This window comes from Macaca thibetana, chromosome 4, assembly GCF_024542745.1.
Source record: "Macaca thibetana thibetana isolate TM-01 chromosome 4, ASM2454274v1, whole genome shotgun sequence".
NCBI classification, from domain to species: Eukaryota; Metazoa; Chordata; class Mammalia; order Primates; family Cercopithecidae; genus Macaca; species Macaca thibetana.
Genome location: NC_065581.1, coordinates 85,941,127 through 85,962,414, shown reverse-complemented (window position 1 = coordinate 85,962,414; position 21,288 = coordinate 85,941,127). Strand labels below are relative to the sequence as shown.

The 21,288-nt window shown below is 39.6% G+C and overlaps 1 protein-coding gene across 3 annotated transcripts in view; it reads left to right on the top strand.

Annotated features, from left to right (window-relative positions):
* RNGTT (RNA guanylyltransferase and 5'-phosphatase) overlaps positions 1-21,288 on the top strand; it is a 332,045-nt gene that overhangs the window by 2,490 nt on the left and 308,267 nt on the right. For all 3 annotated transcript variants that reach the window (XM_050789534.1, XM_050789536.1, XM_050789535.1), the window contains exon 2: positions 17,287-17,396. In XM_050789534.1, the coding sequence (XP_050645491.1) occupies positions 17,287-17,396 (110 nt within the window). The remainder of the gene's footprint in view (positions 1-17,286; positions 17,397-21,288) is intronic.

Genomic DNA, 21,288 nt, shown 5'->3' with positions numbered 1-21,288 from the left:
ATTAAGGGTGGGTTTGCCTTTCCCAGCCCACTGACTCAAATGTTAATCTCCTTTGGCAACGCCCCCTACACCCAGAATCAATACTTTGCATCCTTCAATTCAATCAAGTTGACACTCAGTATTAACCATCACAGTAATTTCTTTGATATTTTGCATATTGAGGAAAATGTTATGGCGGTTCAAACTTATATGTTGCAAATATTAGGATTCACTTTACTAGTACTAGAAGTTCATAATTTTCCTGAATCAGAAAGAAAATGGTACTAACTACATATAATATGTTCTCCTGTGAAGTCACCTTCTCTAATGAAACCAGACTTGCAATGAGAGAGAGCTCTTGGAGACAGGGCCAAGCTTTATTTTCTGGAGAATTGTTTTTTCCTCCTTCTGAGTTAATAGATTTCAGGTGAATACTTGGAAGAAAACAAACTTATAATTTCTTTCCCTTTTTCCTTTTTTTTCCTTTTTTTTTTGAGACAGGGTCTTGCTCTGTCACCCAGGCTGGAGTGCAGTGGCGAGATCTTGGTTCATTGCAACCTTTTCCTCCCAGGTTCAGGCTATTCTTCTGCCTCAGTCTCCTGAGTAGCTGGGATTACAGCTGTGCACCACCGTGCCCAGCTAATTTTTGTATTTTTAGTAGAGATGGGGTTTCACCATGTTGGCCACGCTGGTCTCCAACTGCTGACCTCAGGTGATCCACCTGCCTCGGCCTCCCAAAGTGTTGGCATTACAGGCATGAGCTACCGCACCCAGCCCTCCCTAGTTTCTTAAAGGTATATCATTCAACATAAAATTATTTCATACCTGCTATGTAAAGAGCTTACTAGGAACTGTGGGAATGTAAATATGAGACACAGCCAGGTGCATTGGCACATACTTGTGGTCCCAGGTACTGGGGATAGTGTGATGGTGATAGTGATGGTGATTTTGAAGTCATTTTATTTAGCAGATATTTAAATGTCTACTTTGTGCTAGTCCTGGGTGCTAGGGAGATGGCTAAGATATATTACCCTTAAAAAGCATAGTCTCATGGGAGTAGCAAACCATCCATTTTAAGCACAGTTCTGTTGTAAAAAATGTAGCAAAGACTATTGTAGTATACGATGGGAATCAGAGGTAATAAACCTAATTCTCTGAGGTTGAGGAAGAAGAGATGGGAAGGAAGGAGATCAGGTGAGACTTCCCAGAGGAGGTCGTACATGAATTATCTTGAGTAAATAGAAGTTTTCTAGATAAATAGTTGGCAGGGGGTGTTTTTGGAAAGTTTCTGTTAGGATAGGATGATGTAGGATGATGATGGGAGAGATAATAGACTGAAAAAGTGTTTTTGTTCTGGAAGATGTAAGTGAGGTTATGAGGTTGGAGAATAGCCTGATCATACAGGCAAGTAGGGTGTGATAAGGTATCTTAATATTCATATGCTTTAAATTTTCACTGGTATACAATTGCAGTTTTTTTCAGCATCAAGATGAGATTATTTGAATCCAGGTTAAAAGCTTACTTTGACTTTTCTGTGTTTAATGAATTGATGGAGAGAGGAATGGAAATAGACTAATTAGGAACTTGTAGCCCAGGTGAAAGACAGTAGTGATGGTTTAGAAGTGAGACATGAAGCGTAGAAGGCTAATTTGAGAGATATTAAGAAGGGAAAATGGATGGAACTTAATGTTGTATTTAGAATGAGGGAAAGAGGGTCAAAATTTAGTCTGAAATGTCTGGCTTATGCAGTGAGATATTTGATATTATTAGGGCTTATGGAGAGAGAAGCAGGTTGGAGGTGATACTAAGATCCTGATTGCTCAAATAGAGATCTTTAGTAAAGATATTTTTTAAGAACATTTTAATTTTATTTCAGTAGTTTTTGGGGAACAGCTGGTTCTTGGTTACATGGATAAGTTCTTCGTGGTGATTTCTGAGATCTTGGTGCACCTGTCACCCAAGGAGTGTACACTTTAGTAGTCTTTTATCCCTCACCTCCCTCCCACACTTCACCCTGAGACCCCAAAGTTCATTATATCATTGTTACATCTTTGCATCCTCATAGTGCAGCTCCCGCTTACAAGTGAGAACACAGGATATTTGGGTTTCCATTCCTGAGTTACTTCACTTAGAATAATGGGGTCCAACTCCATCTAGGTTGCCGTGAATGCCATTATTTCATTCCTTTTTATGGCTGAGTAGTATTCCATGGTATATATACATACCACATTTTCGTTATCCACTCATTGGTTGTTGGGCATTTAGGCTGGTTCCACATTTTTGCAATTGCAAATTGTGCTGCTGTAAACATGCCTGTGCAAGTGGCTTTTTCAGATAATGACTTATTTTTCTCTAGGTAGATACCCAGCAGTGGGATTGCTGGATTAAATGGTAGTTCTTCTAGTTCTTCAAGGAATCGCCACACTGTTTTCCATAGTAGTTGTACTAATTTACATTCCCACCAGCAGTCATTCATGCCAACATCTGTTATTTTTTGATATTTGATAATAGACTGAAAAATGGTCATTCTTGCAGGATTAAGGTGGTATCTCACTGTAGTTTTAATTTGCATTTCCCTGGTAGTGATGTTGAACATTTTTCATATGTTTGTTGGCCAGCTGTTTATCTTCTTTTGTCTGTTCATGTCCTTTGCCCACTTTTTGATGGGATTATTTATTTTTTTCTTACTCATTTGTTTGAGTTCCTTGTAGATTCTGGATATTAGTTCTTTGTCAGATGCATAGTTTGCGAAGATTTTCTCCCACTCTGGGGGTTGTCTGTTTACTCTGCTGATTATTTCTTTTGCTGTGCAGAAGCTTTTTAGTTTAATTAGGTCCTATCTATTTATTTTTGTTTTTGTTGCATTTGCTTTTGGGTTCTTGATCATGAACTCTGCCTAAGTCAATGTCTAGAAGAGTTTTTTTCTGATGTTATCTTCTAGAATTTTTATGGTTTCAGATCTTACTTAGGTTTGAGTTGATCCATCTCCAGTTGATTTTGTATAAGGTGAGAGATGAGGATCCAGTTTCATTCTTCTACACATAGCTTGTTAGTTATCCCAGGACCATTTGTTGAATAGGGTGTCCTTTCCCCACTTTATATTTTTGTTTGCTTTGTTGAAGATCAGTTGGCTGTAAATGTTTGGCTTTCTTTCTGGGTTCTCTATTCTGTTCCATGGGTCTGTGTGCCTATTTTTATACCAGTACCATGCTGTTTTGGTTACTGTAGTCTTGTAGTATAATTTGAAGTTGGGTAATGTGATGCCTCCACATTTGTTCTTTTTGGTTTGTTTACTTTGGCTATTTGGGCTCTTTTTGGGTTCAATATGAATTTTAGGATTGCTTTTTCTGGTTCTGTGAAGAATGATGATGGTACTTTGATGGGAATTGCATTGAATCTATAGATTGCTTTTGGCAGTATGTTCATTTTCACGGTATTGATTATATCCATCCATGAGCATGGGATGTGTTTCCATTTGTTTGTGTCATCTGTGATTTCTTTCAGTAGTGTTTTGTAGTTTTCCTTGTAGAGATCTTTCAGAACCTCCTTGGTTAGGTATATTCCTAAGTATTCTATTATTTTTTTTTTTTTTGCAGCTGTTGTAAAAGGGATTGAGTTCTTGATTTGATTCTCAGCTTGGCCACTGTTGGTGCATAGCAGTGCTACTGATTTATGTAGGTTGATTTTGTATCCTGAAACTTTAAAGAATTCATTTATCATATTTAGGAGCTTTTTGGATGAGTTTTTAGGGTTTCCTATGTATACAATCATATCATCAGTGAAGGCTGACAGTGTGACTTCCACTTTACCAATTTGGATGCCTTTTATTTCTTTCTCATTGCTCTGATGAGTACTTTCAGTACTATGTTCAATAGAAGTGGTGAAAGTACCATCCTTGTCTTGTTGCAGTTCTCAGGGGGAATGCTTTAAACTTTTCCCCATTCAGTATAGTGTTGGTCATGGGTTTGTCATAGATGGCTTTTATTACCTTGAGGTATGGCTTTATTACTTTGAGGTATGTCCCTTCTGTGCCAGTTTTACTGAAGGTTTTAATCATGAAGTGATGCTGGATTTTGTCAAATACTTTTTCTGTATCTATTGAGATAGATCATGTGATTTTTATTTTTAATTCTGTTCATGTGATGTATCACATTTATTTTTATTTTATTTGTTTATTTTTGAGACAAGAATCTTGCTCTGTCACCCAGTCTGGAGTGTGGTGGCAGCATCTCAGCTCATTGCAACCTCTGCCTCCTGGGTTCAAGCGATTCTCTTGCCTCAGCCTCCTGAGTATCTGGGACTACCTGCCACCACGTCTGGCTAATTTTTGTATTTTTAATAGAAGCGGGGTTTCACCATGTTGGCCAGGCTGGTCTTAAACTCCTGACCTCAAATGATTCACCCACCTTGGCCTCCCGAAGTGCTGGGATTACAGGAGTGAGCCACCATGCCCAGCCAATGGTTATTGACTTGTGTATGGTAAACCATCTCTGCATCTCTGGTATGAAACTCACTTGGTCATGGTGTATTACCTTTTTGATATGCTTTTGGATTCAGTTAGCTGGCATTTTGTTGAGGATTTTTGCATCTATGTTCATCAGGGATGTTGGTCTTTAGTTTTCTTTATTGTTATATCCTTTCCTGCTTTTGGTATATTAGGGTGATACCGGCTTCATAGAATGATTTAGGGAGGATTCCCTTTCTCTGTCTTTTGGAATAGTTTCAGTAAGATTGGTAGCAATTCTTTGACTGTCTGGTAGAATTCAGCTGTGAATCCATCTGTTCCTGGACTTAAAATTTTTAAATTTTAATTTAATTTAATTAATTTTTGTTTTCTTGGACTTTTTTCATTGACAGTTTTTTTTTATTACTGTTTCAATTTCGCTACTTGTTATTAGTCTGTTCAGAGTTTCTATTTCTTCCTGATTTAATCAGGGGGATTGTATATTTCCAGGAATTTATCCATCTCCTCTAGATTTTCTAGTTTGTGCATATAAAGTGTTCATAGTACTATTGAATGATCTTTTATATTTTTGTGGTATCGGTTGTAATATGTCCTGTTTTGTTTCTCATTGAACTTACTTGAATCTTCTTTTCTTGGTTTGTCTTGCTAATGGTCTATCAATTGTGTTTATATTTTGAAAGAACCAGTTTTTTGTTTTTTTTTTTTTCTGAGACAGAGTCTCGCTCTGTGCAGTGATGACATCTTGGCTCACTGCAACCTCTGCCTCCCAGGTTCAAGTGATTCTCCTGCCTTAGCCTCCTGAGTAGCTGGGACTACAGGTGCCCCCCCACCATGCCTGGCTAATTTTATTGTATTTTTAGTAGAGATGGGATTTCACCATGGTGGTCAGGCTCAAATTTCTGACTTCAAATGATCTGCCTGCCTTGGCCTTCCAAAGTGCTGGGATTGCAGACATGAACCACTGTGCCGCACCCAGAACCAGTGTTTTGTTTCATTAATCTTTTGTATATGTTTGGTTTTTTTTGTTTGTTTGTTACAGTTTAGTTCTGCTCTAATGTTTGTTACTTCTTTTCTTCTGCTTGGTTTGGGTTCAGTTTATTCTTGTTTTTCTAGTTCCTTGAGGTGTGACCTTAGATTCTGTTTGTGCTCTTTCAGATGTTTTGGTGTAGGTTTTTTTTTTTTTTTTTTTTTTGAGATGGAGTCTCACTCTGTAGCTTGGGCTGGAGTGCAGTGGTGCGATCGCGGCTCACTGCAAGCTCCGCCTCCTGGGTTCAAGCGATTCTCCTGCCTGAGTAGCTAGGATTACAGGTGCCCGATACCACGCCTGGCTATTTTTTTGTATTTTTAGTAGAGATGGGATTTCACCATGTTAGCCAGGCTGGTCTTGAACTCCTGACCTTGTGATTTGCCTGCCTTGGCCTCCCAAAGTACTAGGATTACAGGCATGAGCAGTGCACCATGCCTGGCAATGTAGGTATTTAATGCTATGAACTTTCCTCTTAGTACTGCTTTTGCTGTGTCTCAGAGGTTTTGATAGGTTGTGTCACTGTTATCATTCAGTTCAAAAAATTTTTAAATTTCCATCTTTATTTCATTGTTGACCAAAGATTATTCAAGAGCAGAAATTTTAATTTCCATGTATTTCTATAGTTTTAATTTTTTAAATTTTATTTATTTTTATTTATTTGTTTTTTTTTTGAGATGGAGTCTTGCTCTTTCGCCCAGTCTAGAGTGCAATGGCGCAATCTTGGCTCATTGCAACCCCTGCCTCCCAGGTTCAAACAATTCTCCTGCCTCAGCCTCCTGAGTAGCTGGGATTACAGGCATGTGCCACCACGCCCAGCTAATTTTTGTATTTTCAGTAGAGGTGGGGTTTCATCATGTTGGCCAGGCTGGTCTTGAACTCCAGACCTCAGGTGATCCACCCGCCTCGGCCTCCCAAAGTACTGGGATTATAGGCGTGAGCCACCATGCCCGGTCCTGTATCTGTGTAGTTTTGAGGGTTCCTTTTGGAGTTAATTTTCAATTTTATTCCACTGTAGTATGAGAGGACATTAAATAGAATTTCAATTATCTTAAATTTATTGAGACTAAATATCTGTTAAGTCCATTTGTTCTAGGGTATAGTTTAAGTCTATTCTTTCTTTGTTGACTTTTGTCTTGATGACCTGTCTAGTGCCGTCACTGGAGTATTGAAGTCCCCCACTATTCTTTTGTTGCTGTGTATTTAATTTTTTAGGTCTCTAGTATAATTGTTTTACAAATTTTGGAGCTCCAGGGTTAGGCACATATATAGGATTGTGATATTTTCCTGTTGGACAAATCCTTTTTTCATTATATAATGTCCTTCTCTGTCCTTTTAAACTGTTATTCCTTTAAAGTTTGTTTTGTCTGACATTACAATAGCTATTCCTGCACACTTTGGATTTCCATTTGCGTAGAATATCTTTTTCTACCCCTTTACCTTAAGTTTATATGAGTCTTTATGCATTAGGTGAGTTTCTTGAAGGCAGCAGATACCTGGTTCATGGGTTGTTATCCATTCTGCCATTCTGTGTCTTTTAAAAGGAGCATTTGGGCCATTTATATTCAATGTAATGCAGTATTGAGATGTAAAGTACTGTTCTATTCATCTTGCTAGTTGTTGCCTAAATACTTTTTTTTAAAAAAATTCTGTTACAGTTTTATAGGCCCTGTGAAATTTATGCTTTAAGGAGGTTCTCTTTTCGTGTATTTTGAGGTTTTGTTTCAAGGTTTAAAACTCCTTTTAGCATTTCTTGTAGTGTGTCTTTCATTTCTTGTGGCCAATTCTCTAAGCATTTGTTTATCTGAAAAAGACTATCTCTCCTTCATTTATGAAGCCTAGTTTTGCTGAATACAAAATTCTTGGCTGACAGTTATATTGTTTCAGGAAACTAAAGATAGGACATCAGTCCCTTCTGGCTTGTAAGGTTTCTGCTGAGAAATCGGCTGTTAATCGGTTAGGTTTTCCCTTATGGGTTATCTGATGCTATTGTCTCACAGCTCTTAAGTTTCTGTCCTTCATCTTGACTTTAGATAACCTGATAACTATGTGCCTAGGTCATGATCTTTGTGATGAATTTCCTAGGTGTTATTTGAACTTCTTGTATTTGGGTGTCTAGATCTCTAGCAAGGCCAGGGAAGTTTTCCTCAATTATTTCCTCAAATAAGTTCTTCAAACTTTTATATTTCTCTTCTTCCTCAGGAATACCAGTTATTCTTAGGGTTGGCTGTTTAACATAATCCCACATTTCTTGGAGGCTTTGTTCATTTAAAAAGATTTTTTTTCTTTGTTTTTGTATGATTGGGTTAATTTGAAAGCCTTGTCTTTGAGCTCTGAAGTACTTTCTTCTACTTGTTCTAGTCTATTATTGAAATTTTCCAGTGTATTTTGTATTTCTCTAAGTGTGTCTTTCATTTCCAGAATTTGTGATTGTTTTTTCTTTATGATATCTGTTTCTCTCTGGAGAATTTTTCATCCATATCTTGTATTTTTAAAAATTTCTTTAAGTTGGTTTTCACCTTTTTCTGGTATCTCCTTGAGTAGCTGAATAATCAATCTTCTGAATTCTTTATCTGCCAATTCAGAAATTTCTTCCTGGTTTGGATCCATTGCTGGGGAGCTAGTATGGTATTTGGGGGTTTTATAGAACCCTGTTTTGTCATATTACCAGAATCACTTTTCTGATTCCTTCTCATTTGGGTAGTCTGTTTCAGTGGAAAGGTCTGAAACTCAAGGCCTCTGTTCAGATTCTTTTGTCCCACAGGCTGATCCCTTCATGTTGTGCTCTCTCCCTTCCTCTAGGGATGGGGTTTGGGGCTTCCTGAGAGCTGGATTGGTGTGATTGTTATTGCTCTTCTGGTTCTAGTCACACTGTGGAGCTACCAGGTCCCAGGGCTGGTGCTGAAGAATGTCTGCAGAGTCCTGTGATGTAATCCATCTTCAGGTGTCCCAGCCATTGATACTAGCTCCTACTCTGGTAAGGGTGGCAGGGCAGTAAGTAGACTCTGGGAGAGTCCTTGGTTGTAGATATATTTAATGTGCCGGCTTTCTTGAATGCTGGTTATGCTAGCAGTGAAGTTGTCATGTGGACAGACTCAGGACCTCTGATTAGCCAGATTGTTGCAGGCAGTGGTATATTAGCTGTTATTTTATCTTTCCTGGGAGCAGGATTACTTTGTCATGAGTTGCTGTAATGGCCTGAGTTAGTTGGCTTGCAGCCAGGAGGCGGTGCTTTCAAGAGATCATTAGCTGTGGTGCTAGTTGGGGGACTAAGTTTGTCCTAAGTTGGCCAGGGTAAGTATTCTGGTTTCTCAGGCAATGGGTGGGGCATAAAGCTCCCAAGAATTTCTGTCTTTTGTGTTCAGCAACCAGGGCAGGTAGAGAATACCATCAGGTAGGGGAAGGGTTAGGTGGATCTGAGCTTAGACTCTCCCTGGGTGGGGCTTACTGCAGCCACTTTAGGAGATGGGGGGTGGTTCTTGGGCTAATGGGGTTATGTTCCAGAGAGGATTATGGCGGCCTCTGCTGTGTCACATAGTTTGCCAGGGAAGTGGGGGATAGCTGGTAATGAAAGACTTCACGCAGCTCCCATGCAGTTGGTGAGGCTGGTCTTCTGTGGTGCACCCCCCCACTCCTCAGACCTTGCCTCTGAATGTAAGTTTCCCCACTGAGAAAGCGAGCATGGCTTTCAGGCCCTGTCCCTCCCTGTCTGCCTCCCTGTGTACCCACTGGGCAGCTTCTGTGCTTATATCTGCAGCAGTTCCCATTCATTCCCTAGATTCTGCTCAAGAAAATTCATGCCCAGTCAGAATTATTATGAGTTTCATTTGGAAGCTTTTTTCCCCCATGACCCTCCCTAATTCTGCTGTCTCCTTTCCCTGAGGGCCCCTGTGAGATGTAGTCAGGAATGGCTTCCTTGGACTTGAGCTGGAGACTGGGAGTACCTACAAGACTCTGCCTGCGGCTGCTTCTACTTTTAGACTTCACTCGGCTCCCTAAATTCATTTCAGCTGTAGGTAAAGTTAAATCCTTCTCCTGTGATCTGGATTTTCAGATTCCCCAGTGGGGAATGTGTGTTCAGAGGCAGGTTTTTCCCCCCTTTCACACTTTGGGAGCTCATGGTTTTTCGCCTGTCTCATGGAATTTGCAGCGCTGTGTGGCTTCTTTCAACGGATCTGTTTGGCTGTGGCAAGTTTTTGAAATCAGACAGCACTGAAATTTGCTGCATAGATTGATTCTTCCCTTCATGAAAGATTTTTCTGTAGCATTTTAGCCATGGTAGAACTTTCTTTAGCCACGGCAGAACTTTCTTCGGGGTTGGAGTCAGTTCTCCCCAACCCTGCTGCTGCTTTATCAATTAAGTTTATGTAATATTCTAAATCCTTTATTGTCACTTCAGCAATATTCACATCTTCACTGGGGCCAGATTCCATATCAGGAAACCACTTTGCTCATTTGTAAGAAGCAACTCCTCATCTGTTGAAGTTTTATCATGAGATTGCAGCAATTTGGTCACATCTTCAGGCTCCGCTTTAAAAAATGTTTGTATTGGCCAGGCGCGGTGGCTCACATCTGTAATCCCAGCACTTTGGGAGGCCGAGGCGGGCAGATCACCTGAGGTCAGGAGTTTGAAACCAGCCTGGCCAACATGGTGAAACTGCGTCTCTACTAAAAATATAAAAATTAGCTGGGCATGGTGGCAGGCGCCTGTAAACCCAGCTACTCATGAAGCTGAGGCAGGAGAATTGCTTGAACCTGAGAGGTGGAGGTTGCAGTGAGCCGAGGTCGTGCCATTGTATTCCAGCCTGGGCGACGCACTAAGACTCCGTCTCAAAACAAACAAACAAACAGTTATTTATTTATATTTTTTTGAGACAGGGTCTCACTGTGTCCTCCAGGCTGGAATGCAATGGCATGATCCTGGCTCACTGCAGCCTCGAACTCCTGGGTTCAAGCTATTCTGCCACCCCAGTCTCCTGAGTAGGTGGGACTACAGGTGTGTGCTACTATGGCTGGCTAACTTTCAGGCTGCACTTCTAATTCTAGTTCTTCTGCTATTTCCACTACATCTGCAGTTACTCCACTGAAGTCTTGAACTCCTCAAAGTCATCCATGAGGGTTATAATAAACATTTCAGACTCCTGTTGTTGATATTTTGACTTTCTTCTATGAATCATGAATATTCTTAATGGCATCTAGAATGGTGAATCCTTTCCAGAAAATTTTTTATTTATTTTGCCCGATCCATCAGAGAAATTACTACATATGGCAGTTATAACCTTATGAAATGTATTTCTTAAATAATAAGACCTTTTTAGGGAACCCACTCTGTGAAGAAAAACAAAAATAATATAGGACTTGAAAACTGAAACTACCCCTTGATCCATGGGCTGTTATGTTAGTAGGCATGGAACCAACATTAATCTCCCTGTACATTTCCATCAGAGCTCTTGGGTGCCTAGGTGCATAGTCAGTGAGCAGTAATATTTTGGAAGGAATCTTTTTTTCTGAGCAGTAAGTCTCAAGAGTGGGCTTCAGAAAATTCAGTAAAACATTCTGTAAACAGATGGGATGTCATCCAGGCTTGTTGTTCATTGATAGAGCACAGACAGATTTAGCATACTTCCTTAAGGGCCCTAGTATTTTCAGAATGGTAAATGAGCACTGGCTTCAACTTGAAGTTACCAGCTCCTGACAAGAAAGTCAGCCTGTCGTTTGAAGCTTTGAATCTAGGCATTGTCTTCTGTCTAGCTATGAAAGCCCTAGATGGCATTTTCTTCTGATAGAAGACTGTTTTTCTGTTGTTTAGTGTAGCCATGTTCGTCAATTATCTTAGCTATATCTTCTGGATAATTTTCTACAGCTTCCATAACAGCCCTTTACCTTGTACTTTTATGTTAGAGAGATGGCTTCTTTCCTTAAACCTTATGAATCAACCTCTGCTAGCTTCAGATTTTTCTTCTGCGGCTTCCTTACCTCTCTCAGCCTTTGTAGAATTGAAGGAAATTGTTGCCTTGGTCTGGATTAGGCTTTGGCTTAAGTGGAAATGTTGTGGCTGGTTTGATCTATTCAGACCACTGAAATTTTCTCCATATCAGCAATAAGACTGTTTTGCTTTCGGCCAGGCATGGTGGCTTACACCTGTAATCCCGGCACTTTGGGAGGCTGAGGCATGTGAATCACGAGGTCAGGAGTTTGAGACCAGCCTGGCGAATATGGTAAAACCCCGTCTCTACTAAAAATACAAAAAAATTAGCTGGGCGTGGTGGCGTGCACCTGTAGTCCCAGCTACTCAAGAGGCTGAGGCAGGAGAATCGCTTGAACCTGGGAGGCACACGGAGGTTGCAGTGAGCCGAGGTCGCGCCACTGACTCCAGCTTGGTGACAGAGCGAGACTCCGTCTTAAAAAAAAAAAAAAAGACTGGTTATTTCGCTTTCTTATCATTTGTGTGTTCACTGGAGTAGCACTTGTAACATCCTCTGCGAATTTTTCCTTTTCATTTACAACTTGGCTAACTGGTGCAAGAGGCCTAGCTTTTGGCGTATCTGGGCTTTCAGTGTACCTTCTTCACTGAACTTAATAATTTCTAGTTTTTGATTTAATTGAGAGACATATGATTCTTCATTGCACTTGAACACTTAGAGGACATTGTAGGGTTATTAATTGACCTAATTTCAATATTATTGTGTCTCAGGAAATAGGGAGGCTTAAGGAGAGGGAGGGAGACGGGGAATGGCTGCTTGGTGGAGCGGTGAAAACATGTACAGCATTGATTTATTAAGCTTGCCATTTTATGGGTGTCATTCATGGCACCCCAAAACAATTACAGTTGTAACATCAGAGATCACTGATCATAGATCACTGTAACAAATATAATAATAATCAAAAAGCTTGAACTGTTGTGGAAGTTAGTTCCACAAAATGTGGCACAGACACAAAATGAGCACATACTGTTGGATAAATTATGGTGCTAGACTTGATAGACAAAAGGTTGCCACAGACCTTCAATTTATTAAAAAATGCAGTATCTGTGAAGTGCAGTAAAGCAAAGTATGCCTGTAATACTAGTTCCTCTCATAAACAACTGCCCAAAACTCAGGAGTTCCAATCAAATTATATTTCTTGCTCATATCAGAATGTGTTGTATTGGGCAACTTTCCCAGGCTACTCTTCTGTGATTAGCAACTTGCTAGGCTCTTTCCATCTTGTGATGCTGTCATCTTAAACATGTGACTTCTAAAGTTGCCATGAAAGTGGAGGAGCAAGCATGGGTGATCTCTCAGGGGGTTTTTGGCCAGCCTTGGTAGTCGTATAGTTAACTTTGGCCCGTATCCCGTTGGCCAGAATCCAGAACATGGCCCTCACCCAACTACAAGAGAAACTGAGAAAGCTAGTCTTTCATTGTGTCCTGGAAGAAGAAAGTAAATTGAATGTGACCAACAGATAGTGTCATTTCTACCATGGCAATAGATAAAACTTCTCCCAGGCAGAGACCGTAGAGAGAGTAGAGAAGGTGCACAAAGGAACCCCTAGAAACCTGACATTTATAAGTTGGTTAAAGAAGAAAGAGGGAACAAAGGAGTTGAGGACGAATAGCTAGAAATTGAGGGAGGTGTGAGGTGGGTGATTGAAACTAACAGGAGTTTGGGTGTCATGGAAGACAGAAGAGATTTTCAAGAAGGAAGGAGTTGCCGGATACGTGAAATGCTGCTGAAATGTTAAGATACCAGAAAAGTTGGTAAAATCTGTTGGTGACTATGACAAGTATTTTCAGTGGCAATGTGGGATCAGAGGCCAGATTGGAGTGGATTAATGAGCTACTTTGTTGCAAGTCTCTTAGAGAGTTGTAGGGGATTGCTGAGGAATATGTGTAGATGGCTCTGAGACCTGTTTAAGAGGCTAATTGCTACCTTTCCTACCTTTCGGATAGAGTGGTCAAAAGAGTGGGCATAGAGTGGCCAAAAGGAATGATCAGCCAACTGGCTGAGGAGGAGGCAGGGGCTGGAACATGGAAGATGTAGGACTATCTTCATTAACCCATCTACCAAGGCTATGGATGGGCCTTAGTCATATCAGCAGATGCCGCTGGGATGGAAACTAATGATGCCCGAAGACCAGATGCAATACAGTTCAGTTTACTGGAAGCAAGAGAGGAAAAAGATGGTGTACAAATAGCAGTTGCTCCCCTTTCCCCCAGTGCCAGGGTCTTTACCTTTGAGGAATGTAATCACATCCAGGAGGAGAGTCCTGATTTGACTGTGGGCTATCTTGAACGAGAGCTCAAAAGCTAAATTATGCACAGTTATAGAGAAGTAAAGTCTACACTTCTGCTGACACATGTATACATAAATGAATTGGAGGTAATGAAGTAAAGATAGGAGTATGTGTATTAAACTTTTTAAAAAGTTTGGTTATGAAGAGGAGTAAAAATGAAGCATAAGTTGGGGGATAAGGGAGAGTTTAGGGCTTGTTTAAATGCTGATGGGAATGAGCCAGCAGATGTCTGAGATCTGAAGATGTTGGGGGTGAGGGTTGGGAGAAGAAGAAAGGGTTGATTGATGGCCCTTGAAAGGTAAGATGGTAAGGAAATCTTGAGCAGAAAGGAGGATTTTTAATGGGAGGAGGAGTATGGGCTCAGATACAGAAAGGTTTATAGATTAACGGCAAAGACAAGGCAAGTTTCTGCCTAATGGTGGAGAGGCATTGTTGAATAGCAGTTTCATTCATGGGCTCTACATCCATAGTCTTCATTTGAATCACTGTTTTTACCATTTATTTGTGGTGTGACATGCGGCAAGTTGCTTAATCGCTCTTGCTTTGTTCTCCTCATCTGTTAAATGAGGAATAATAACAATACTTATTGTTAGGAGTAAATGAATGAATTATGTACAATATTTTAAACAGTGTCTGGCATGTGGTAAACATACACAATTAGCTTTAATTATTATGGCTCCTTTTTTTTTTTTCTTTTCAGTGAAGTCTAACTTAAAGTTGTCAGTTGAAAAGGGGATGTTTTAGGAATGAGGAAAAAATGTAAAATATTTATCATAAGGCATAGGGGTGTGTGGTAGGACTGCCTTTAATATTGGTGATTATGAAGTATAGTGTCACCCATCTTTTGTGCTGTGAGATTTGCTCTAGGAGGCCTCAGCTACATATGTGTAGGCACAAAGAAGTTAGGTGGTTGAGTTCATTGAGGTCTGGATTTTTCTCAGGTGAGTGTGACTGGGTAATGGGGACAGAGCAAGGAGGTTAAGGGTATTTACAGAGGACTAATTATGATGATCTACTGTGGACTCTGATGTTGGATAAGAAGGAAAGGGAACCCTGAAAGAGCTGATGGAAATAGGATTGGACCTCTGAGAGTAAGTAAGTAGTAAGAGGGAGAGAAAGTCTGATGGGATGAATCTTCTTATTTATTTTTTATGTTTATTGTTTATGGTTTATATTTTCCCAATAGAATATAAACACTATGAGGGCAGCAGGGTTTTTCTGGTTTTTGTTTGTTTGTTTTTTTCCTTTTCACTAATGTAATCCATGTGCCTATAACAATGCCTGGTACATAGTAGATACCCACTATATATCTGTTAAACTAAATGAAGTAAAAGAAACCTAACTCAGATGATGGTGGAGGTGGTGAGAAGTGGTCAGATTTTGGATGTATTTTGAAGGTGGAGCTGCAGGATTTGCTGATGGATTGGATGTCAGGTGTGAGAAAAGGAGAATAGTCAAGGATAACCTAAAAGGTTTTGGTCTTGGGCTGCTAAAAGAATGATGTTACTATTTGCTGAGATAGGGAAGAGCATGAAAGGAGCAGGTTTTAGAGTTTGAATATTAAGAGATGAGATTTGGATATCAAATCTGAGACATCTGTTAGGCGTAAAGTAGAGGCTCAGTAGGCAGTTGATATCCATCTAGAGTTAAGGGAGTGATTTGAGCTGGAGATATAAATTTGTAAGTCATTAGCACATTGATGACTTTTAAAGCCATGAGACTAGATGAGACACCAAGGGAGTGAATGAAAATATAAAAGAGATCCAAGGATTGAGTCCTGAGACAAAACATAGAGGAGTCAGGGTGATGAGGGGGAGCCACTAAAGATGACGGAGAAGGAGAGGCCAGAGAGCTAGAAGGAAAACCAGGAGGTTATAATAGTATTCTAGAAGTCACATGAAAAAATGGTTCAGGAATTCCCTCTTTCATCAAAAAGTGATCAGTTTTTCTTATGTTGCTGAGAACTTAAGGTGAGAAGTGAGAGTTTACCATTTGATTTAGCAACGTGAAGGTTATGGGTGGTTTTGATTTTGCAGAAAACAAAATCTTAAAAAATTATTTTTTTTCATGAAATCTAGTTTAAAGTCTTTGGACAAATATTAAGACTTCACTTAGGTAGATAATATTGTTTTTATTGTGTTTGGAATATAAGGCCAGGCTCAGTGGCTCACGCCTATAATCCCAGCATTTTGGGAGGCCGAGGTGGGCGAATTGCTTGAGTTTAGGAGTTGGAGACCAGCCTGGGCAACATGATGAAACCTCATCTCTACAAAAAATACAAACAATTAGCTGAGTGTGGTGGTGTGCGCCTGTAGTCCCAGCTACTGGGGTTGCTAAGGTGGAAGGATCGCCTAAGCCCAGGAGGTTGAGGCTGCAGGGGCTGACATCACGCCACTGTACTCCAGCCTGGGCAACAGAGTGGCAGTCTGTCTCAAAAAGTAATACATATACATAGATCAGTTAAAATACGTTTTTAAAAAATTGGTTATATGAAGTGACTTCCTCTATGCTATACTGTCATTCAGGAAAAAAGGTAAAAAAAAAAAAACAGTCTTTCTAGCTGAAATAACCACTGATAGTTGTTTGAAGGAAGATTTTGGTTAGCATTCTCTCAGAATGATGTCATGTTCTAGCATGATCTTTATCCTGAGATATAGAATAAGGTCTACAACCTTTTAGTATCAGGTTGGAGAAAGTTCCAACCTGATAATAAAAACCGCATAGGGCATGTAATCCCAGCACTTTGGGAGGCTGAGGTGGGTGGATTGCTTGAGCCCAGGAGTTTGAGACTAGCCTGGACAACATAGTGAGACCCTGTCAACCTGCTTCCCCCAGCAAAAAAATTAGCTGGGTATGGTGTCATGCACCTGCAGTCCCAGCTACTTGGGAGGCTTAGGCAGGAAGATTGCTTATATTTTTAAGGGTTTTAAATTAATAACTTTTAATGTAGTGGTATAGAACTTAGAGTTTTAATGGAAGTTCTATTCACTGGTAATTTTTCTTTTGCTGTTATATTTGATTGTCAATTTTAATAATTTTTTTGTCCTTAAAAGATATAGGGTAGTATCTTTTAAAAGTACAGTTTAAATTGAGAGTACTTCATGAACACTTGCATTTTTAGATTGCTTTTCCATTTAAAATGTTTTAAGAGGCTGGATGTGGTGGCTCACGCCTGTAATTCCAGCACTTTGGGAGGCCAAGGCAGGTGGATTGCTTGAGCCCAGTAGTTCGAGACCAGCCTGGGCAACATGGTGAAACCCTGTCTCTACTAAAAACACAAAAATTAGCCGGGCTTGGGTGGTACACACCTGTAATCCCAGCTACTTGGGAGGCTGAAGCAAGATAATCACTTGAACTCGGGAGGCAGAGGTTTCAGTGAGCTGAGATTGCACCATTGCACTCTATCCTGGGGGACAGAATGACACTTGGTCTCAAAAAAAAAAAAAAAAGTTTTAAGAAGGTGATATTCGAGAATTGTTAATTATAGAAATTTAATCTGAAACATTTCCTTTAATGGAAATTATTACCTATCTTTGTTGTTTAGGAAGATTCTTACCTCTGAAGACAATGTTAGGACCAAGATATGATAGTCAAGTTGCTGAAGAAAATCGGTTCCATCCCAGCATGCTCTCAAATTACCTAAAGAGCCTAAAGGTAAGAAACAAAACTTCTTTTTGTCACTGATTTAATATACTTTGTTCACTCTTATTCTTCAGGTGACTTTTAAAAAAATCTTATTAATTAAAATAATTAATAGACTCAAGGGAAGTTGCAGTAATTGTACATAGAATTCTGTGAACCCTTCTCCCAGCTTCTCACAATGGTGTCATTTTATATAATTGTAGTACAATATCAAAAGCAGGAAATTGACATTGATACAGTACTGCTAACTGATTTCTGATCTTATTTACTTCGTATATGCATTTGTGTGTGTGTGTAGTTCAGGACAGTTTGATCTCATCTGTAAATTCATGGTGGTGGTTATAGAACTGCTGCATCTCCACAAAGGAATTCCCTCATGCTACCTCTTTATAGCCAGACTCTCTCCTCACCCCTGTCCCTGTACTCTGGCAGCTGCTAATCTGTTCTCCACGTGTAGTTTTTCCATTTAAGAGAATGCCCACCTGACGTCCCGGCCCCCAGCAAAACTTACTATAGCCTCCACTAACAACCATACCCTAAGCTACCAAGGAAACTGACTCTGTTTACAGCTGAAGAAACCATACAGAGACTACACTACTGCATGCATCCACAATCATAGCCAAAGTGCTCTACCCAAGCAACACCACAAATATATCTTCAGGAAAAAGTCCTTCCCTACAAAAACTAATTCCAAAAATTGGGACTGGGGCTGGGCGCCGTGGCTCATGACTGTAATCCCAACACTTTGGGATGCTGAGGCAGGTGGATCACTTGAGGATAAGTGTTTGAGACTAGCCTGGCCAACATGGCAAAACCCTGTCTCTACTAAAAATACAAAAATTAGCCAGGCATTTTGGTGTGCACTTGTAATTCCAGCATACTCAGGAGGCTGAGGCACAAGAATCGCTCGAACCTGGGAAGCAGACAGAGGTTGCAGTGAGCTGAGATCACACCAATGCACTCAAACCCAGGCAATAGAGCGAGACTCTATCTCAAAAAAAAAGAAAAACTGGGGCTGGGATGGTGGCTCATGCCTGTAATCTCAGCACTTTCGGAGACTGAGGCAGGAGGATCGCTTCAGGCCAGGAGTTTGAGACCAGTGTGGGCAGCATAGGGAGACCCTGTCTCTACAAAATGTTAAAAATTAGCCGGGCATGGTGGTGTGTGCCTGTAGTCCCAGCTACTTGGGAGGCTGAGGTGGGAGGACCACTTGAACCCAGGAGGTTGAGGCTGTAGTGAGCCATGATCATTCACTGTAGCCTGGGCGATAGTGAGACCATGTCTCAAAAAAAAAAAAAGGAGAAGCAAGTGTTACACCAGATGTGCAGATGTCAATGTAAGGACATGGGAAACATGAAAGAACAAGAAATATGGCACCTCCAAAGGAACACAATAATCCTTCAGCAGCAGATAAAAAATTCATAATCCGTCAGCAGCATAATAAAAAAACTTCATGAAGTGGTGGACAGATAATTCAAAATTTTGATACTAAGGAAGCTCTGTGTAAGAAAGAAGAGAATATTGAAAAGCAATACAGAATACTGAAAAGCAGTACAAATCAGAAAAACGATTCAGGGTATGAATGAGAAGTTTACCGTAGATAGATATCAGAAATCCAAACACATTCAGGAACTGAAGAATTTATTGAATGAAATAGAAAATAGAACGAAAACTTCAATAATAGACTAGATCAAGCAGAAGAAATAATCTCAGAACTTAAAGACAGGTCTTTGGAAATAACCCAGTCAGACAAAAATAAAGATAAAAGGCTAAAATAGAATGAGCAAAGCCTTCATGAGATATATGACACCAGAAAGTGACCAGATATTCAAATTTTGGTGTTCCAGAAGATGAAGAGAAAACAAAAGGGTTAGAAAACCTATTTAATGAAATAATAGATGAAAACTTTCTAAGTTTAACAAGAGGTTTAGACATCCAGGAGGATCAAAGATCCCCAAAAGATAACATCTAAAAAGTTCTTCTCCACAAGACATTATAATCAAACTGTCAAAAGTCAAAGAGAAAATGCAAAAAACATTAAGAGTGTCTAGTCATTTATAAGAGAGCCCCCATTAGACTAATAGTGGACTTCACAGCAAAATCCTTACAGACCAGGAGAGAGCAGAGGATATATTCAAAGTTCTGAAAGAAAATGCCTACCACCCAAGGATACCATACCCAGCAAAGTTATTTTTTCTTCATAAATGAAGGAGAAATAAAGTCTTTCCCAGACAAGCAGAAGCTGAGGGAATTCACCACCACTAGACTGGTCCTGTAAGAAATGCTTTAGAGAGTCCTGTACCTGAAATTGAAAGACTAGTAACTATCATCATGAAAACACAAAAATATAAATAAAAACCACTGACAGAGCAAACACATCAACAATGAAGGGGAAAACCTCAAATGTTACTACTACACAATACCACCAAACCGCAAAGATAAAACAATAAGAGAGAAAGAAAGGACAAAGGATATGCAACCAGAAATAAACAACCAGAAATAAATTAATAAAATGACAGGAATAAGCCTTAACATATTAATAATAACCTTGAATGTAAGTGGATTACACTTTCCCTTTAAAAGATGTAAACTGGCTGAATGGATATAGAAACATGACCTATCCATATGCTGCCTACAAGAAACTCATCTCAACTGTAAAGACACACATAAACTGAAAGTAAAGGGGTGGAAAAAGTATTCCATGCAAATGAAAACCAAAGGTGAGCAGGAGTAGCTAAACTTATATCAGATAAAGCAGACTTTAAGCCAAAAACAGTAAAAGGAGATAAGGTCATTATATAATGATAAAAGGATCAGTTTAGCAAGAGGATATAACAATTCTAAACATATATGCACTCAACATCAGAGTACCTAGATATATAAAGCAAATATTATTAGATCTAAAGGGAGATATAGTCTCCCATACAATAGTAGTTGGAGACTTCAACACCCCACTGTCATCGTTAGACAGATCGTCTAGACAGAAAATTAACAAACATTGGACTAAATGGACCTAACAGACATTGACAGAACATTTCATTCAGTAGCCACAGAATACCCATTTTTCTCATGAAGAAATGGAACATTCTCTAGGATAGACCATATGTTAGGACATAAAACAAGCCTTAACAAATAAAAAAGTCAAAATCATATCGCATACCTTCTCAGACCACAATGGTAGCAAAGCTAGAAGTCAATAATAAGGGACTTTGGAAATTGTACAAATACATGGAAATCAAACAACATGCTCCCGAATGACCATTTCGTTAAGGAAGAAATTAAGGTGGAAATAAACCTCTTGAAACACATGAAAATTGAAACACGACATACCAAAACCGAAGAAGTATAACAAAAGCAGTGCTAAGAAGGAAGTTTATAGCATAAGTGCCTACATCAAAAAGGTAGAAGGATTCAGATACATAATGATACACCACAAGGAACTAGAAAAGCAAGAACAAACCAAAAATCAGTAGAAGGAAAGACATAATAAAGATCAGAGCAGAACTAAGCAAAATAGACACTAAAAAAAAAAATACAAAGAATCAACAAAATGAAAAGTTGGTTTTTTTGAAAGGATAAACCAAATCAATAAATCCCTTCCTAGACCAACCAAGAAAAATGAGAGAAGACTCAAGTAAACTAAATCAGAAATGAGAAAGATAATATTACAGTTGATACCACAGAAATACAAAAGATCATCAGATACTTTTTTTTTTTTTGAGATGGAGTTTTGCTCTTGTTGCCCAGGCTGGAGTACAATGGTGGGATCTCAGTTCACTGCAACCTCTGCCTCCCAGGTTCAAGAGATTCTCCTACCTCAGCCTCCTGATTAGCTGAGATTACAGGCATGCGCCACTGTGCCTGGCTAATTTTTTGTATTTTGTACTTGAGACAGGGTTTCTCC